Below are 17,092 nucleotides of genomic sequence, written 5' to 3'. Positions count from 1 at the left end.
CTGATAATTCATTCTGTTATTGTAAACAAATAATTTTATATATAAAATTATGTTTTACATAGAAAGAACAATTAAAATTAACTAACAATTCCCATATTTCCATTACAGGTTGCTTATTATAGTCCTTGTCAATCTGCTGTGGGTTCTTAATTAATCATTTTAATTAATTAGTGTTTCTATGTTCTTAACAAATGTTACTCTCAAAATTATGTGTGTGCATGTATGCATGCACACACATACATATATTATTATAGTTCTATCTGTATATAATTAAAAACCAAAACACAGTCATTTTACTCTTTGAATTTATCCTGTTCATTTTCCCCAAATATTTACCACAGCCATGGAGCCAAAAATAATAATAAAGATCATGATACAACAACTATTGATTTTGTAGTTATTATGCTTTTGTAATTTATAAATTCAATATTTACAAACCACTAAATTTTGCCTATAAGTCTGGCAACATATATAATCAAACATAGCCCACAATAGTTTCCTTGGTGACGAGTATATAGCTGCTAAAATAAACTACAGCTTAAAGAGTAGAAACAAAAAAGCAAACAACCCAAAGTGTTCCTGTTTTCTTAAATGTTTCCATAAATTATACAGATTTGACTATTTTTGATACCAATTTTCTACAAACACAATTTGTTTTTGAATTGTTAATTGAATGACCTCAATGAAACAAGAAATGAGCTTTTAAAAAATGTTGTGAACCCTCTGCAGGCACCCGGTTGTTATCCTCTGCATAAAGTATTGTGTTCTGAATCTCACCATTGTTTTAAGATATGTCAAAATTGCTGATAAGAAAGAGGGAAGGTATACTGAAGAAAAGCACATCTCAGTTTTGGTTGTAGATTGTTTTAATAAGAACATTCCAGCTTTCCAAATGGGTTGAACTCCAACTTCTATAATCACTACCTGACATGATAAAAGGCCAGTCATTAGATTGCAGTATTAAATAGTATTCTTTTTACAGCCTTTTAAGAGAGAAGCTATTATTATTTATCTGATTTACCTCCTGGTGGACAGGATTACATTCACTTAATAAAATGTGTGATATTTTTAGTTTTTTTTTTAATTTTTAAAGATGTGTTTAGTTCTTCTGTCTCTTTAAGGCTTTGGGCCAAAAACTAATAATATTCATGGATAGTATATGGGATATAAGTAAATTTGTGCATCTTTTCTCATTTTCTCTTTTTATTGGGGAGAGATTATATATTTTTCTCTCTATTGAGTAAAAATAACCTACCACTTTATAATGATCCTAAACAATATATATTATTACCTTGCCCTTTGGATTGTTTTGCTTCTCTCAGTAATTTATATTTCCTGTAAATGCACTTAGAGTTTAAATTATTGCAATACAATTTTGCTTTGGAAACTTTTTGATAGCTGACATGGTATAAAGCTGGCCACTTGCAAATTTTGCGTTTCCTCCCACCCACTTTCAGTACAATAATAGAATTCTCAGAACATACCTATAGAAAGCAATTTGTCCCTACAGCTGACTTTTCTAAAGAATGTATAATTTTGGAGTTTACAGGCACTGTCAGAGTGAATATGCTGGCTTTTGGGGTTTTTTAATATTCACTTGAAAAATTAGGCTTAATGTTTTCCTTGAATTATAACAACTCATGGCAAACTTCTTTATAATCAATTCACAATTACTTTGGCATATACTTTCTTCAAGAACTCTCCCCCCTCTTCCCTCCCATTCTAAAAGCCTGCCTTGGGAGTTTTCTCTGTTGCTTACAATGACTTAACTTATGCATGGAGGCAACTTTTTAGAATGTCTTATTTCAACTGATTCTAAATATTTTGAATTTTTAAAAACAAATTTATTAAACTTTATAATGAAAAAATAAGAACTAGCAATCAAGAAAGGGAAGAGACAAAAGAATAAAGAGAAAGCAGAATGCAGTAAAGAAAAATAGAAATATAAAAAAGGATGACATACACCCATTTTAAATAGTTTCTTAGCATTTGCAATGGCTCAGTGAGCTTGTCGATCAGAAAGGTCGGCAGACAGCAGTTCGGCAGTTCGAATCCCTAGCACCACGTAATGGAGTGAGCTCTCGGTACTTGTCCCAGCTTCTGCCAACCTAGCAGTTCAAAAGCATGTAAAAATGCACATAGAAAAATAAGGATCACTTTGATGGAAAAGTAACAGCATTCTGTGTGCCTTCAGTGTTTAGTCATGCAGATCACATGACCACGGAGACGTCTTCGGACAGTGCTGACTCTTTGGCTTTGTAATGGAGATGAGCACCACTCTCTAGAGCTGGAAACGACTAGCACATATATGTGAGGGGAACCTTTACCTTTAGCTAGCATTATCAATCATCAAATTTACATACATACATACATACATACATACATACATACATTCATAGATTTTCATGGGTACAGGTATACAGATTTTGGCATGTTCGGGTCTGTTCCCGTGTTAGATTGAGAGCATCTTGGCAACATTTCGACGAGGTCCCACTCGCCATCTTCAGCCAAAAGCACCAGCCTGAAGATGGCGAATATATATATGTATGTATGTATGTATGTATGTATGTATGTATGTATGTAGTATTCAGCTTTGTTCGGGTATTTTCCCACGTCATTATAGTTGTGCTTTTAAAGTTGTAGCAACGTTTCGGCAGAATCTCATCTGCCATCATCAGGCTTCTGTATAGTGTTCATCTGTGAGTCAGACTTTTACAGTGATTTCAGATTTAAATTTGGGGCAGCCTATTGCTGTGCCAGAATGGTTTTTTCTTCATCCTGATTGGTTGGGAGTCTTGGTCTGTGTTTATTGGTCTTGGAGTTTGCTGTGTTCTGCTTGATTGGTGTTTCTAATATCTTTTGTCTGTTTTGTGGCTCTTTTTGTATCTTGATTTGTATCTTGATTGGCTGGCAACATTGTGTTACTTTATTGGAGGCCTTTAGTGCAGCTTGGCTCCGGGTAATTGGACGAACACAATACAGAAGCCTGATGATGGCAGATGAGATTCTGCCAAAATGTTGCTACAACTTTAAAAGCACAACTACAATGATGTGGGAAAATACCCGAACAAAGCTGAATGCCATATCTATATCTATATCTATATATATCTATATATATCTATATCTATATATACATACATATATGTGTGTGTGTGTGTGTGTATGTATATGTATATATAATATTTCATTTTTTTCAGCAAAAGTCCAAAAGGGTTTCCAATTAGCATTAAAATTAATCAATATTTTTAATCAAGGCTGTCAATTTTGTTCTCAACCAACTCCATCAACTTTACCAACCATTGTTCCATTGTGGGTATTATTGCATATTTCCAAAATATAAAAGTCTTGCTGCCGTTACCACATATAAGAATAGAGTTCCATTCAATTTTTCAAATCTTTTTTTCATCAACACCAACAAAAATTTCTGTGGTTTCAATTGTATATTGATCTTTAAAATGCCCTAAATTAATATATGTATTTTAGTCCAGACTATTTTTTACAAGCCTGGACTTTATGTACTTTAATTCCCAGAAAATACCTTTAAAACCATATTCAGTTTCTCTCATTAGTATATTAGATTTCAGCTAATGATGGTGATGATGAATTTCTATTACATGCTTGTAATTTATAAATGAATATCAACTGTTTAATTAATCATAAAAGCTGAGAAAAATGTATCCTTCCTTGAACATGTAGAGACAAGAAGCATTAAGTCTTTAATTTAGTGATTTTTATTTATGACACTATGGGTCATAAAGTGTGCCCAGAATTTGGATTAAAAATATATTTGAAGCAGACAAAAATGATTTTAAAAAGTTGGAGGTTTTCCTTGGATCTTCTGTGGTATTTTTCATTGAGCAGATTTTTGCAAATACACCTACAAGCAGCTTGTTCAACCCAAACACTGACAGCGTTGATAGAATATACTGAAATGTTATTGCTAGATAAATTGCAAATATGTAGATTATAGTTAAAGCTTCAAAAGTTTGTATCTGTTATAGGTCAAACCTACAATTCAAGTTTTTAATAAATTACTGAGATAGTTTGAGAAGTTAGTAAAGTTATATGGTTCTTTCTAAAGACTACCACTTTTGATAATGCTTAATTTTAACATATTTTCAGAAATTATATTAAATGCTGCTCTGGGTGCTCCAGCACTGGAGGCGATTGGACTAGAAAACTTCCAAGGTGCCTTCCAACTCTGTTATTCTGTTACAACAATATGATATATGAATATATAATAAATTTCTGGTAAAGTGATTGAGATTCATTGTGTATTAACACCTACAATGAACAATATAGAGTTTGAAAAAGAGAACAAGAACTATTTGTACTCTTTGTGGGATAAATATGTCGTTTTCATGGAGTAATTAGCCCACAGCTCAGAGGTTCTGCATGCCTAATCTACTTCTTAAATTCTTATTGTATATTTTGTATATATGTGTTGTAAATAAGAAATTATGTCCTAAATTAGTATCAATGTTGAAACTAAATCTTGGTTATTTATAGTAATTATTGATCCATTTCTGGTTAATTTAAAAGAGTATTAGATTATCTTTCTGGACATAGAATATATTTAATGAGAATAATCTATCTTCATTTTGAACAGAAACTCGAGCAGATAGAACAAAGAAATTGTTTAGACATTATACTGTTGGATCATATGACAGCTTTGATGCTCCAAGGTAAGATGCTTTTATTTTATTTCATAATGTAAATTGTATATTTTTTCAATACTTAAAAAGTAAACTTTTCATATGTAGACTTGATCTTCAAAACTCTTAAAGCAGTATGTGTTTTTCACTCCCTATTTATAAACCCATTTATTGGTTACATGGCATCTTTTGCTAGGATGGAGAACAGCCAAATGTCTTCCCAGAGTGAACAAAGAATGATGCCATCACAGCCTGTGTTTTGATACATTTTAATCATCAATAGTTTCTCTTACTTCAGCAGGCCAGCTAATTTATCCACAGATGCAATGTTCCTGGAGTTCTCTTATAAATGAAAATTTAGTAATTGCCTATAGATAGTCCTTATGATGGTTGAAGTGTATAACCTACAACATTATATATCTAATCAAAGAACACCTTCAAAAATTATCTCCTATTTTATTCTTCCCATCAATTCTGGAGTTACATTCTAATGCCACATAACATGTCATCATTTTAATGCAGTTTTGGAAAACTTGTTTTGGGGCATTCTGATAATTTTTTTAAAAAATGTTAGCTTGCTGTTTCTTGTGCTGGGTTTTGTGGAAGACAAAATGGCTGGGTGGACTGGACATTAACATTTGAACCACTATAAGTCCATGTATTTGCCATATGCTAATTAAATAAATAAATCTCCACAGACCAGGGGTGGTGGAAAGGTAGTTTCATGTGCAGCCTAAATCCTGTACATGTGCAGATGAGCTTTGCTTGCTCGCCTTCTGCTTGAGCAGCCCAGTTCCTAACAGGCCACGGAGTGGTACCGATCCATGCCTGGCGGGGGGGAGGGGAGGTTGGAAACCCCTGTTATATGATATATTCAAGAATAGAATTTGAAATGGTTTTGAAGACATAGTATGAAAGAGGTATACAATTTTTGGGTGCTTGTGCATTTGCAATTGGTCACAGCCTGAAATAATTTTACCCATTTTCTAACTTTAAGTATTTATAAATAGATTTCAGTGAATTGCACACATGTTAATGGAGGTGTTTTAATAACCTGCCATTAGTCTAAAGTTATAATTGCATGCGCAGTTCAGTTTCAATGTGTAACTTCCATGGCATAATTTGTTTAAAGCAGGTGTATTGTATCTATATTCTCTTTCTCCAGTAATATTAGCATGTAAATGCCATATGTACACTTGAAAAAGAGAATACATTTTGCATATTTTACATAAATATAAAAAGACTTAGGAAACTGTTTACTCTGAACCTATTTTAGAGCAGTTTGAAATTAGAATGGTGTACAATAAAATGGCAGGGTATTTCCTTGTTAAGTACAGCATGATATGCACAGGAGAAAAAATAGTGAGTATAGATAATATGTCCGCAGCATTTTAATTACAATAAGGTCAATAATTACTGTTGTGCTACAGCTGCCAGTTTCTGTCTCATCTGCTGAGATTTATGATTCAGCTACATCTTGAAAGCTAAAGTTTCTCTGTCTCTATAGAAGGTTGGACTGAATTCCTTTTCCCAAAGTATTGGAGGAAATCTTTGGATCTGGTTTTAGGGGTGCATAAGATGGACTACGATGGAGCAGATTAGTCTGCTTGCTAACATTAGATGCTGCTATGTATTTGTCTACATGCACATAGATTTGGATATATCTTATCTTTAAAGGAACAGATTAGAAACAGCAAAAAATACTCAGAAGGGAATGAAACAAAATGATGAGTATAGATAATGGTGAGGTGGATGGTCCAGTACAGTTAGTTCTCGCTTACTAAATATCTCATTTAGTAACAGTTCAAAGTTATGACAGTGTGGAAAAAAAGTTTTACAACCAATACACGCATTTATAACCATGGCAGCATCTCACATTAATGTGATCACCATTTGGGCACATCATATCTGACAGGCATTTTTGACAGTTGACACATCCCGCAATCATTAATTTCAAGCTTCTCAACTGGCTTGTGACAAGCAGAGTTAATGAAGAATGAACAACTCATGGTTCATATGATGCCTCACTTAATGATCATGATGATTTGCTTAAGAACTGAATGTGAAGTGACAGCATAAGTCTGTCATGGTCACTTGATTTTTCACTTAGTGACCATGATCTTTACTGATGGAATTACTGGTCCTAACTATGGTTGCTGAGCAAGGAATACTTAAACAGGCACGGATATCTGAAGCCAAGAAAAAACTAGAAGGAAAGATAAAATAGAAAACAGAACATCTGTAGAGCTTAAAGAGAGTCAGTTGGATAGAAACTGGGAGATTGTGAGTTCTAGTCCTGCTTTGGGCATGACGCCAACTGGGTGAGATTGGTCATTTTTTTAACTTGGGAAGCAGGCAATGGCAAACCAGTTGTGAAAAACCTTGCCAGGAAAACTGCAAGGACTTGTCCAGGCAGTCTCTGAGAATCAGACACAATTAAATGGAAGAGAAAAAAAAAAGAACTTAAAATGTGTCCACATTAAAAACTTTGTTTAAAAATTAAAGGGAACATATTTAATAAAGGAATAGGGAACAGCTATGTTTTTTAAAATAAATGATAAATTTAATAAATAAATAAAACACAATGGAATTATGGAGCTGATTTTATATATATATAAAATCCTTAAGTTTTCCTTAAGTTTTCGTGGGTACTTACATGTGTGGTATTCAGCTTTGTTCGGGTATTTTCCCATGTCATTATAGTTGTGCTTTTAAAGTTGTAGCAACGTTTCGGCAGAATCTTATCTGCCATCATCAGGCTTCTGTATTGAGTTCGTCTGTGAGTCAGACTTTTACAGTTGTTTCAGTTTTAAATTTGGGGCTAGCCTACTGCTGTGCCAGAATGGTTTTTTCTTCATCCTGATTGGTTGGGAGTCTAGGTCTGTGTTTATTGGTCTTGGAGTTTGCTGTGTTCTGCTTGATTGGTTTTTCTAATATCTTCTGTCTGTTTTGTGGCTTTTTTTGTCTTGATTGGCTGGCAACATTGTGTTCCTGTATTGGAGGCTTTTAGTGCGGCTTGGCTCCGAGTAAATGGACAGCTATCATTTATTAGGAAGCTAGGTTTCATCTGGGTGCCTGGTTGGGGTGTGTTTTAGCTGGAGGTATCAGGGAGGATCTGTTTGTGCCCAGGTGTTTGCCTGGCTTGTGGTGTGGAGATTTTTTTGTTTGTGAGTGCAGGCTTCCAAATAATTGACAGTCTGGTAGAATCATCTCTTCTATTCATGCTTTCAGGTCTTTTTTCAAACAATTAGACTGAAACAATTAGTACATAACGTTTCCAACAGAGAACTCACCTAAACAGAAACAGATGTCCTAACCAAAGGATTCAATTATGCTATAGCACCCCAAAAAATCCCTACAGAATCCATCATATGTGCAGTAGAATCCAGCCTAATTAAATTAAATACAGATGAAGCTGATAGAATTAGACACCAAGTTACTAACATCCTATGCACAAGCAAACCACCCAAAAGCAACTTGCACAAAGAGGAACTAAAATCCCTGCAAGCCCTAAAAAATGACAGCAGCATAATCATACTTCCAGCAGATAAAGGTAATGCCACAGTAGTAATGGATAGAAAAGACTACGAAACAAAATTGACAGACCTACTCCAAGACTCCACATACAAACCCATAAACATGGACCCAACCACATATCTGGAAAAAAATAACCAAGAAGAAAATTATAACCAGCCACATGAGCAAAGAGATCCAACAGACGATCATCCCAAGAGAAAAATCTTCCAGATGCCCCAAACTATACGGCCTCCCAAAAATACACAAAGAAGGCATACCTCTCAGACCCATAGTCAGCTCCAGAGGAGCACCACTACAAAACCTAACTAAATACTTAGTAAAACAGCTACAGCCCCATGCTGAAACAGCAGCTTCACATGTACAAAACTCATATCACTTATTGGAAATTATCAAAGATCTACATGTGGAACAAGAAGATCTGCTTGTAAGTTTCAACGTGGTTTCACTATTCACTCAAGTCCCGATAAAAGAAACTCTTGAAATCATCAAAAATAAATACCAACCAGCTAAACGCCTCATGGAACTAGCAGAACACTGCTTAACCAACACATATTTCATATACAAAGGACAAAGATACAAGCAAATTGAAGGAGCCCCTATGGGATCACCACTGTCACCCGTCATTGCAAACCAGTTCATGGAAGAATTCGAATCCAGAGCCCTAGCTAATGCCACCCACAAACCCAAACTATGGTTAAGATACATCGATGACACATTTGTGATTTGGCCCCATGGAAACGAAAACCTAAACAATTTCCTAACACACCTAAACAGCACACACCCCAAAATCAAGTTCACCATGGAAACGGAAACAAACAACAACTACCATTCCTAGATGTACTAATCTACAAAAAAACAGATGGCACACTAGGACACACCATATACCAGAAGAAAACACATACCAACCGCTACCTCAACGCCCAATTCCACCACCACCCAGCACAGATAAACTCCAAAACACTAATCTCCAGAACCAAACGCCTGGCAGACAAGACACACATAAAGACTGAACTATGCACCCTGACTAAAGTACTGACAGCCAACGGCTTCCACAAATGCAAAATCACAGGCCTGATCCACAAAAACACACTGAAACATAATGGAGACCTAGAAGATGAACAGCTGGAACAGCTGTCCTGCCCTACATAAGAGGTACTACAGACAAAATCAGTAAGATACTACACAGGCATCACATCAAGACTGCCTTCAAAACAGACAAAAAAATAGCAGCCATCCTTAGAAACCCCAAAGATAAAATTGACCTGGAAAACCAAGGCATATACGAAGTCCCTGTGCATCATGCCCTGCCACATACATTGGACAGACCAATAGAAGAATAAGTACCCACCTGGATGAACACAAAAATGCAGTAAAAAAGCTGGAACACACTTCCTCACTAGTCCAACACATGAAAGCCACAGGTCATAGCATCAACTTCAATGGCACCAAAACCCTAGCCACTATAGAAAACCCCAGACACAGAATTATCAGAGAAGCCATAGAGATTGAAAAAAGACCTGAAAGCATGAATAGAAGAGATGATTCTACCAGACTGTCAATTATTTGGAAGCCTGCACTCACAAACAAAAAAATCTCCACACCACAAGCCAGGCAAACACCTGGGCACAAACAGATCCCCCCTGATACCTCCAGCTAAAACACACCCCAACCAGGCACCCAGATGAAACCTAGCTTCCTAATAAATGATAGCCGTCCATTTACTCGGAGCCAAGCCTCACTAAAAGCCTCCAATACAGGAACACAATGTTGCCAGCCAATCAAGACAAAAAAAGCCACAAAACAGACAGAAGATATTAGAAACACCAATCAAGCAGAACACAGCAAACTCCAAGACCAATAAACACAGACCAAGACTCCCAACCAATCAGGATGAAGAAAAAACCATTCTGGCACAGCAGTAGGCTAGCCCCAAATTTAAAACTGAAACAGCTGTAAAAGTCTGACTCACAGACGAACACAATACAGAAGCCTGATGATGGCAGATGAGATTCTGCCGATATATATATATATGTATGGCATTCAGCTTTGTTCAGGTATTTTCCCACGTCGTTATAGTTGTGCTTTTAAAGTTGTAGCAACGTTTCGGCAGAATCTCATCTGCCATTATCAGGCTTCTGTATTGTGTTCGATACTCACTTGGCTTCTTGCTACACTCAATAGAGTTTAAAATGCATTGTAGGTTAAATAACTAGCACTTTCAGTGTTCCAGGCACATTTCTTTCAAGTTCATATTCAAATAACATATTTCCTATGTTTTCTTTTTCTTCTTCTCTTTCATATAATTACATACTATTAACATGGTTGCAACCTACCTTCCAAAAACGCTGCAGTGAAATTTTGAAAATTAAGTAAAACTACTTAGAAATATTGAAGTAATATACAAAGGGGAAGAAATGAAGGGTCAAAATAATTCTACCACACAGTAAGGGTGTTCAATTTTTATAAAACAATTCAAAAACTAGGATAATTTGCAGTATGTTTACTGATTGTAGATATCCCATCCTTTCACAAGGAATTGAGATAAAAAGCGGAAGACAAATATTGGTACACAAGGACCACAAAGTCGGATCAGCCAAATGACATTCTAGTCCAGCATCTTATTCTTATACTTTATATTGAAATCTCTACGGGAAGCCCACAAATAGAAAAAGAAAATGACTCTTGATACTCTGTGATTGACTGTGATACCGTGATATTCATTTTCCCTTTCCATACATGTCATTTTCAGTGCTAAAAAGTTATATATATAATAACTATGATTAGAACCAATTTATAACTTCATCATTCAGATTATGTGTACTCTGTTTAAAGTTATCTAAACAACTACTACTATTTCTAGCAACAAATTCCATAACTTAAAGTATGTAGCTTATAGCAAGGACATCATCACTGACATGGGACTTATCTGCTAAGGTGGCAGCATTACCTTCCAATTTATTTATTTATTTATTTATTTGATTTGCCAATTGTTTACAAGATAATAAGTATAAGTGTATACATAGTTGTGAATACATGAAATGGGTACATATAAGAAAAATAAAAGAATAAGAGAAACAATAGGACAGGGACGGTAGGCACGTTGGTGCGCTTATGCACGCCCCCTACAGACCTCTTAGGAAAGGGGTGAGGTCAATAGTAGACAGTCTAAGGTTAAAGTTTTTGGGGTTTGGGGAAGAGACTACAGAGTCGGGTAGAGTATTCCAGACATTGACCACTCTATTGCTGAAGTCGTATTTCCTGCAATCAAGTTTGGTGCGGTTTACTTTGAGTTTGTATCTATTGTGTGCTCTTGTGTTGTTATGGTTGAAGCTGAAGTATTCATTGACAGGTAGGACATTGCAATGTATGATTTTATATACCATGCTTAAGTCAGACCGAAGACGGCATAATTCAAGGTTTTCTAGTTCTAGAATTTCAAGTCTGGTGGCATAAGGTATTCTACAACGAGTAGAAGAGTGGAGAACTCTTCTTGTGAAATATTTCTGGACTTTCTCAATTGTGCTAATATCAGATACGTAATGAGGGTTCCAGACTGATGAACTGTATTCGAGTATTGGTCTAGCAAATGTTTTGTATGCTCTGGTTAGTAATGTGATATTACCAGAGAAAAAGCTACGTAGGATTAGGTTGACAACTCTTAATGCCTTTTTGGCTATGTAGTTGCAGTGGGCTCTAGCACTTAGATCATTAGAGGTGAGTATTCCAAGGTCCTTTACAGAGCTTGGGTCATCAACAAGATCTTGACTGTTCAGCTTGTATTTTATTTTCTGATTTTTTTTTGCCAATATGTAAGACAGAGCATTTATTTGTTGAGATTTGAAGTTGCCATTTGTTTGACCATTCAGATACATAGTCAAGATCTTTTTGTAGGGTAGCAGTATTGTCTGTGGTATTGAACAGCTTTACATCATCAGCGAAGAGAACGCAATTGCTCTTAATATGATCACAGAGGTCGTTTATGTAGAGTATGAAGAGAGTTGGTCCTAGAACACTGCCCTGGGGGACACCACTATTGACAGGTACTGGATTTGATAGGACGCTCCCGATTTTGACCATTTGTTGTCTGTTTGACAGGAATGCTTCTATCCAGTTATTCAGTTGTCCAGAGATACCATAGGATTTTATTTTTAGGAGTAGTTTGTCGTGTACCACTGAATCAAAGGCTTTACAGAAGTCTATGTAGATTACGTCTATTGCTTTGCCCTGGTCGAGTTGTGTCGTCCATATGTTTTTGCAGTGTAAGAGTTGCAGATTACAGGATAGTTTTTTTCTGAAACCAAATTGTTTATTGGAGAGTAGGTTATTTGTCTCTAAGTGGAGGATGATGGATTGGTTAATAATTGATTCCATGACTTTACAGGTGACGCAGCATAAGGAGATTGGCCTGTAATTTTCAACTAGGCTTGGGTCTCCCTTTTTGAAGATGGGGATGACTGTGGCTTGTGACCATAGGTTAGGCAAGGAGCTGGTCCTGAAAGATTTTTCAAAGATTATGCTTAGAGGTTTGGCTATGGCAGTGGATAGCTTTCTTAAGAAGTAGGCACATATTCCATCCGGTCCAATAGATAGAGATGGTTTTAGATTGCGTAGTGATTTTTCAACATTGTCTTCTGTGAAATCGATATGTATTAGATCATTGTTGTTATCTGTGGTACGGCTAGGAAATACTGGGCATGATCCATTGCTGTTTACAAATACTGAGCCGAAGAATGTGTTAAAGATGTTGGCTTTAATGGTGTCGTCGTTGCAGTCTTTACCATCAGGTCCTATCAAGGGAGGAATGGACCTTGAGTCTTTTAGTTTGTTGTTTACAAAATTGTAAAAAGCACGGGTGGAATTGGTGCTTAGAAGGTTTTCCTCTTGTTTAATGTGATAATTGACTTTGCAGTATGTGAGCCATCCCAAGGTAGCCATCTCTGTGATCTTAAGCAAAGTTTTTTTCTGAAAACTGAAATGTGTTATTTAGACAATCATTTTATTAAGACTACTCAATGCATTGCCTCTACTTCTCTTAATAGTGGTAGTTGAACAAAAATACTAAAACAAATGGAGAAAACTTTTGCATTATATAAAAAGCTAGATTGTCGGTTTTATCACTTTCAATTAATTTCTAGGAGCCAAGTCTGATTTGCCATTGCCTGAAACTATTAGCTGTGTTTAAGGTGAAGCTGAACCTACAATTCTCCCTCAGTTTTCTAATTCTCACTAAATTGTCACATTCGTTCTTTCCCGGTGTCTAAACTGCACTGTAAAGGGTTTGTAATAATAGAAAGATCACACTGAGCGAATGAATAGAATCTGGGTTTCAGATGGTTGTTCATACAGTAATCACCACACCTGTGGCAGTTACTAGAATAGACGTATTAGTTACAATCCATGGGATTAAATATGAAACAAAATGACCCTCCTTTTCCCCCTTGGGAGCTGCCTGAATACATTTGGTTAGCTATTGGGTCACATAAATTGGTGTACTGGTCTCTACTAGCAAGGATTTCCCCCCCCAAAGTTTTATATATTAAATATATTATATTTTATTTTGGAATAACTTATAACAGCAGAAATGAAAGGTTATGTGGGGGTTATTATGTTATTTTTTATGTTATGCTTTGTTTGGTAGTACACAAAATTATCTGCTACAATGTCCTACCAGTCAGCTTCAACCACAATAATACAAGAGCACACAACAGATACAAACTCAGTGTTAAACCTCTCCAAACTTGATTGCAGAAAGTATGACTTCAGCAACATTGACTTCAGGTCAATGCCTGGAATGCACTACCTGACTCTGTTGTTACATCCTCAAACCCCCACTCCTTTAACCTTAAACTATCCACTATTGACTTCACCCCATTCCTAAGAGGTCTGTAAGGGGCGTGCATAAGGACACCATCGTGCCTACCATCCCTGTCCTTTTGTCCCTATTTATTCGTACCTACTTCCTGTATTCTTACTCATGTTTATACTTGTAAGCGATTGACAAATCAAATCAAATCAAATCAAATAAATAAATAAATAGAAATAAAATTGGGTCCCAAAGCACATACATGCTTAAAAATAATACATATTAAGGTTATACAATTATTTTATTTTATTTGCATTTTTGGCAAAGCATGGGAGAAGGAAGCAATTAGTAGTAAAATATTACAGGTATTCCTCAGTTATAGACTGTATTCAAAGTTACAAAGGTACTGAAAAAGTAGATTTACGATCAACTGCAGCATCTCCGCAGTCATGCGATCAGAATTTGCGTGGTTAGCAATGGCACAAATGTATGGCAATTGCAGCATTCTGCAGTCATGAGATTGCCACATTCAAAACCAGGTTCTGACAAGCACAGTCAGTGGAGAAAATGGCCGGAAATTCGACAATGTTTGTGTGACATTAGCTCTTTCAGTGACCTCAACTGAATTGACATGATAAGTCAAATACAATCACTTTATAACTCCAGCACTGGATTGCTACTCTTGATTGTGGTTGGTAAGTGAGGAATACCTGTTTTTTATATAAGACTATAGAAATATATGGGTATTTAATCATGTAGGCAGAGGGAGTAGGGTGTATTAAGACAAATGTTTAAAATACCATTAAGACTATTAACACATGCAAAATAAATTAGTGTAATAAAAGATAAAACATGGCAAAACTGAAATACCTTACCTTCCTATGTAACTTCAGATGTCTTCAAACTTTCAGATATTTACACACACTCACTCACACACACACACACACACACATGATCATCTAATCCAACTTCCTCTGCATTGGAAAAATCTGTTACTACAACATGATTCATCTAGCCAAGCTTCCAGTTTCTCATGGTACAAAAGACATTCTCTCTCTCTCCCTCCCTCTCCCTTCTTCTCTCCCTCTCCTTCTCTCTCTCTCTCTCTCCCACCCTCCCTCCCTCCCTCTCTCTCGCCCCTCCCTTCCTCTCTCTTAGATGATCTTCCAATCCATATATTATATTATTCCTCAATCCAATGGTGTTCTTACTGTGATCTAATAAGGCAGTGTTGAAAAATTAACTTTTCTTTTATAAACCAGTAACAGATAAGAGCAGTGATGTGCAGTAAGAAGGTTAAATACATGGGTAGAGAAATCTTGAATAACATTTTGACCAATAAATAAAGGGGGGAGAGAGGGAGGGAGGGAGGGAGAGGGAGGGAGGGAGCTAGAGGGAGGAAGTGAGAGAGAGGGGGGGGAGGGAGGGAGGGAGGGAGGGAAAGAATGTGCATGCACATGTTAGGATTCTTGTTTCTATTACTGTATTTAAATTAAGAAATTAAAACCAACAACTAGACATCAGTGATTCATTTTCTTGATTTACTTTGTTTTTTAAACATTATTCCCAAAGAGTTATCAGCTGTTAGTTTTTCTTTAAGTGCTATTTGAAGAATATTTTTTTCTTCCTAGTAATGACACCTTCTCATATTTTAGAAAATTGTTTTTATTTCATTTAGTTCCAACTGATTGGTTATAGGCATTAATCTGTGCATTTGTACTTTCACATATCTGGGATTAGTTTATATAATTTCCACATTGGGTATTCCTAGAATATCCAAAAATACAAAATCCCCAAATAGTGGGTTTTTCAGCAACATTGCATTATTTAATGTTTTCTCTTCAATTTTATCAGTTATTATTATAAATGCTACTTTTATAAGAGCAAATAATTGAAATAAAGTGAAACACCTGAAAGAACTAAATCCAACCCTGAAAATCATATTTGAATTCTAATGTTTCTCATTTTGAATTCTAACCTGGTATGTATACAACATTTGGCACCTTTGATCAAATTTTATGTTTCACTAAATCCTTGAGTGGACTGACACAAGCTCCAGATGAAATAAAGTTTGATTATTGCAGATACTTATTATTTAGGTGCACTTGTTTATAAGAAAGCAGTGAATATGTCAAATATGGAAGTTTGGACATCAGAACTTTGCTATAGTTCAGCCTCCATAGATTTCCAGCTAAGAGTAGACTGCTTAAGACTTCCAAGTTCTGCTTTTGGAATTTTTTTTTCTGCAGTGAACATTTCTGGCTCAGAAATATGATAGTTTTCTGTTGTTTGTTTGTTTTTTAGAACAGTGGAAGTTAAAATGATGACAAAGGGAATAGCCTCAGGTTTTACAAAATGCATTTTCAGCAGCCCATATGGTTATAAAGTAACACAGTTCATACATTATTTTTTTACTTTCAAATAATAAATCCATACAAATTAAATCTAATTACCTAGTTTCTTTTTTTGTAAAAAGTTTTTTTTATTTTTATATTTCAAAAACATATATTTTGGTGAACAGCGTGAGTCCAGGTTTTTACATTTTCATATAAACATGACCTTAGTTACACATTCATCTTTCCCATTCAATTTCATATCATATCATTACATTTTATATTTTCTGTAAATTTTCTCAAATATTCTTATATTCTTCACATTTATTTTATATATTTTCTATTCATATCTTAACTTATTTCTTTTTTCTTTGAATAATTCTCCTGTCTTCATATTCATTATACTTTTATATTTTTATCTGTCATATTTGCAATTTCATCACATACTCTTATTTCATTATTCAAAAAGTTCTCTTAATTCTAATAATCCAAAAAATTCCCCTTTAATTACTAATTTGAGTGTACCACCCCTTTATCTTGTACATCATATAATTAACTCCCCTTTGATTCATAACAATGATTTATCACAATATAATCACTTTTTAGTTATCACTTTATAAGTTAGTAACAATAATCTCATAACTACTACATAACACAGATGCATTTTAGGCCAGATTCCGCATGGTATTTTCCCCCTTAATTACGTTCTAAGTCAATTATTATTTCAAATACATTAATCTATTCAATTGATCATAGAGATTGAT

At 35.3% G+C, this 17,092-nt stretch overlaps 1 protein-coding gene across 9 annotated transcripts in view; it reads left to right on the top strand.

The window, feature by feature from the left end:
* The window catches only part of SHANK2 (SH3 and multiple ankyrin repeat domains 2), a 381,276-nt gene that overhangs the window by 193,875 nt on the left and 170,309 nt on the right, over window positions 1–17,092 (top strand). For all 9 annotated transcript variants that reach the window (XM_087951165.1, XM_026664726.2, XM_087951160.1 and 6 more), the window contains one exon: window positions 4,610–4,685. In XM_087951165.1, the coding sequence (XP_087807291.1) occupies window positions 4,610–4,685 (76 nt within the window). The remainder of the gene's footprint in view (window positions 1–4,609; window positions 4,686–17,092) is intronic.

This window comes from Notechis scutatus, chromosome 1 (assembly GCF_049901735.1).
Source record: "Notechis scutatus isolate UNSWTSFEM ecotype Mainland chromosome 1, rNotScu1.2, whole genome shotgun sequence".
NCBI classification, from domain to species: domain Eukaryota; kingdom Metazoa; phylum Chordata; class Lepidosauria; order Squamata; family Elapidae; genus Notechis; species Notechis scutatus.
This window is presented reverse-complemented; position numbering and strand designations above follow the sequence as displayed.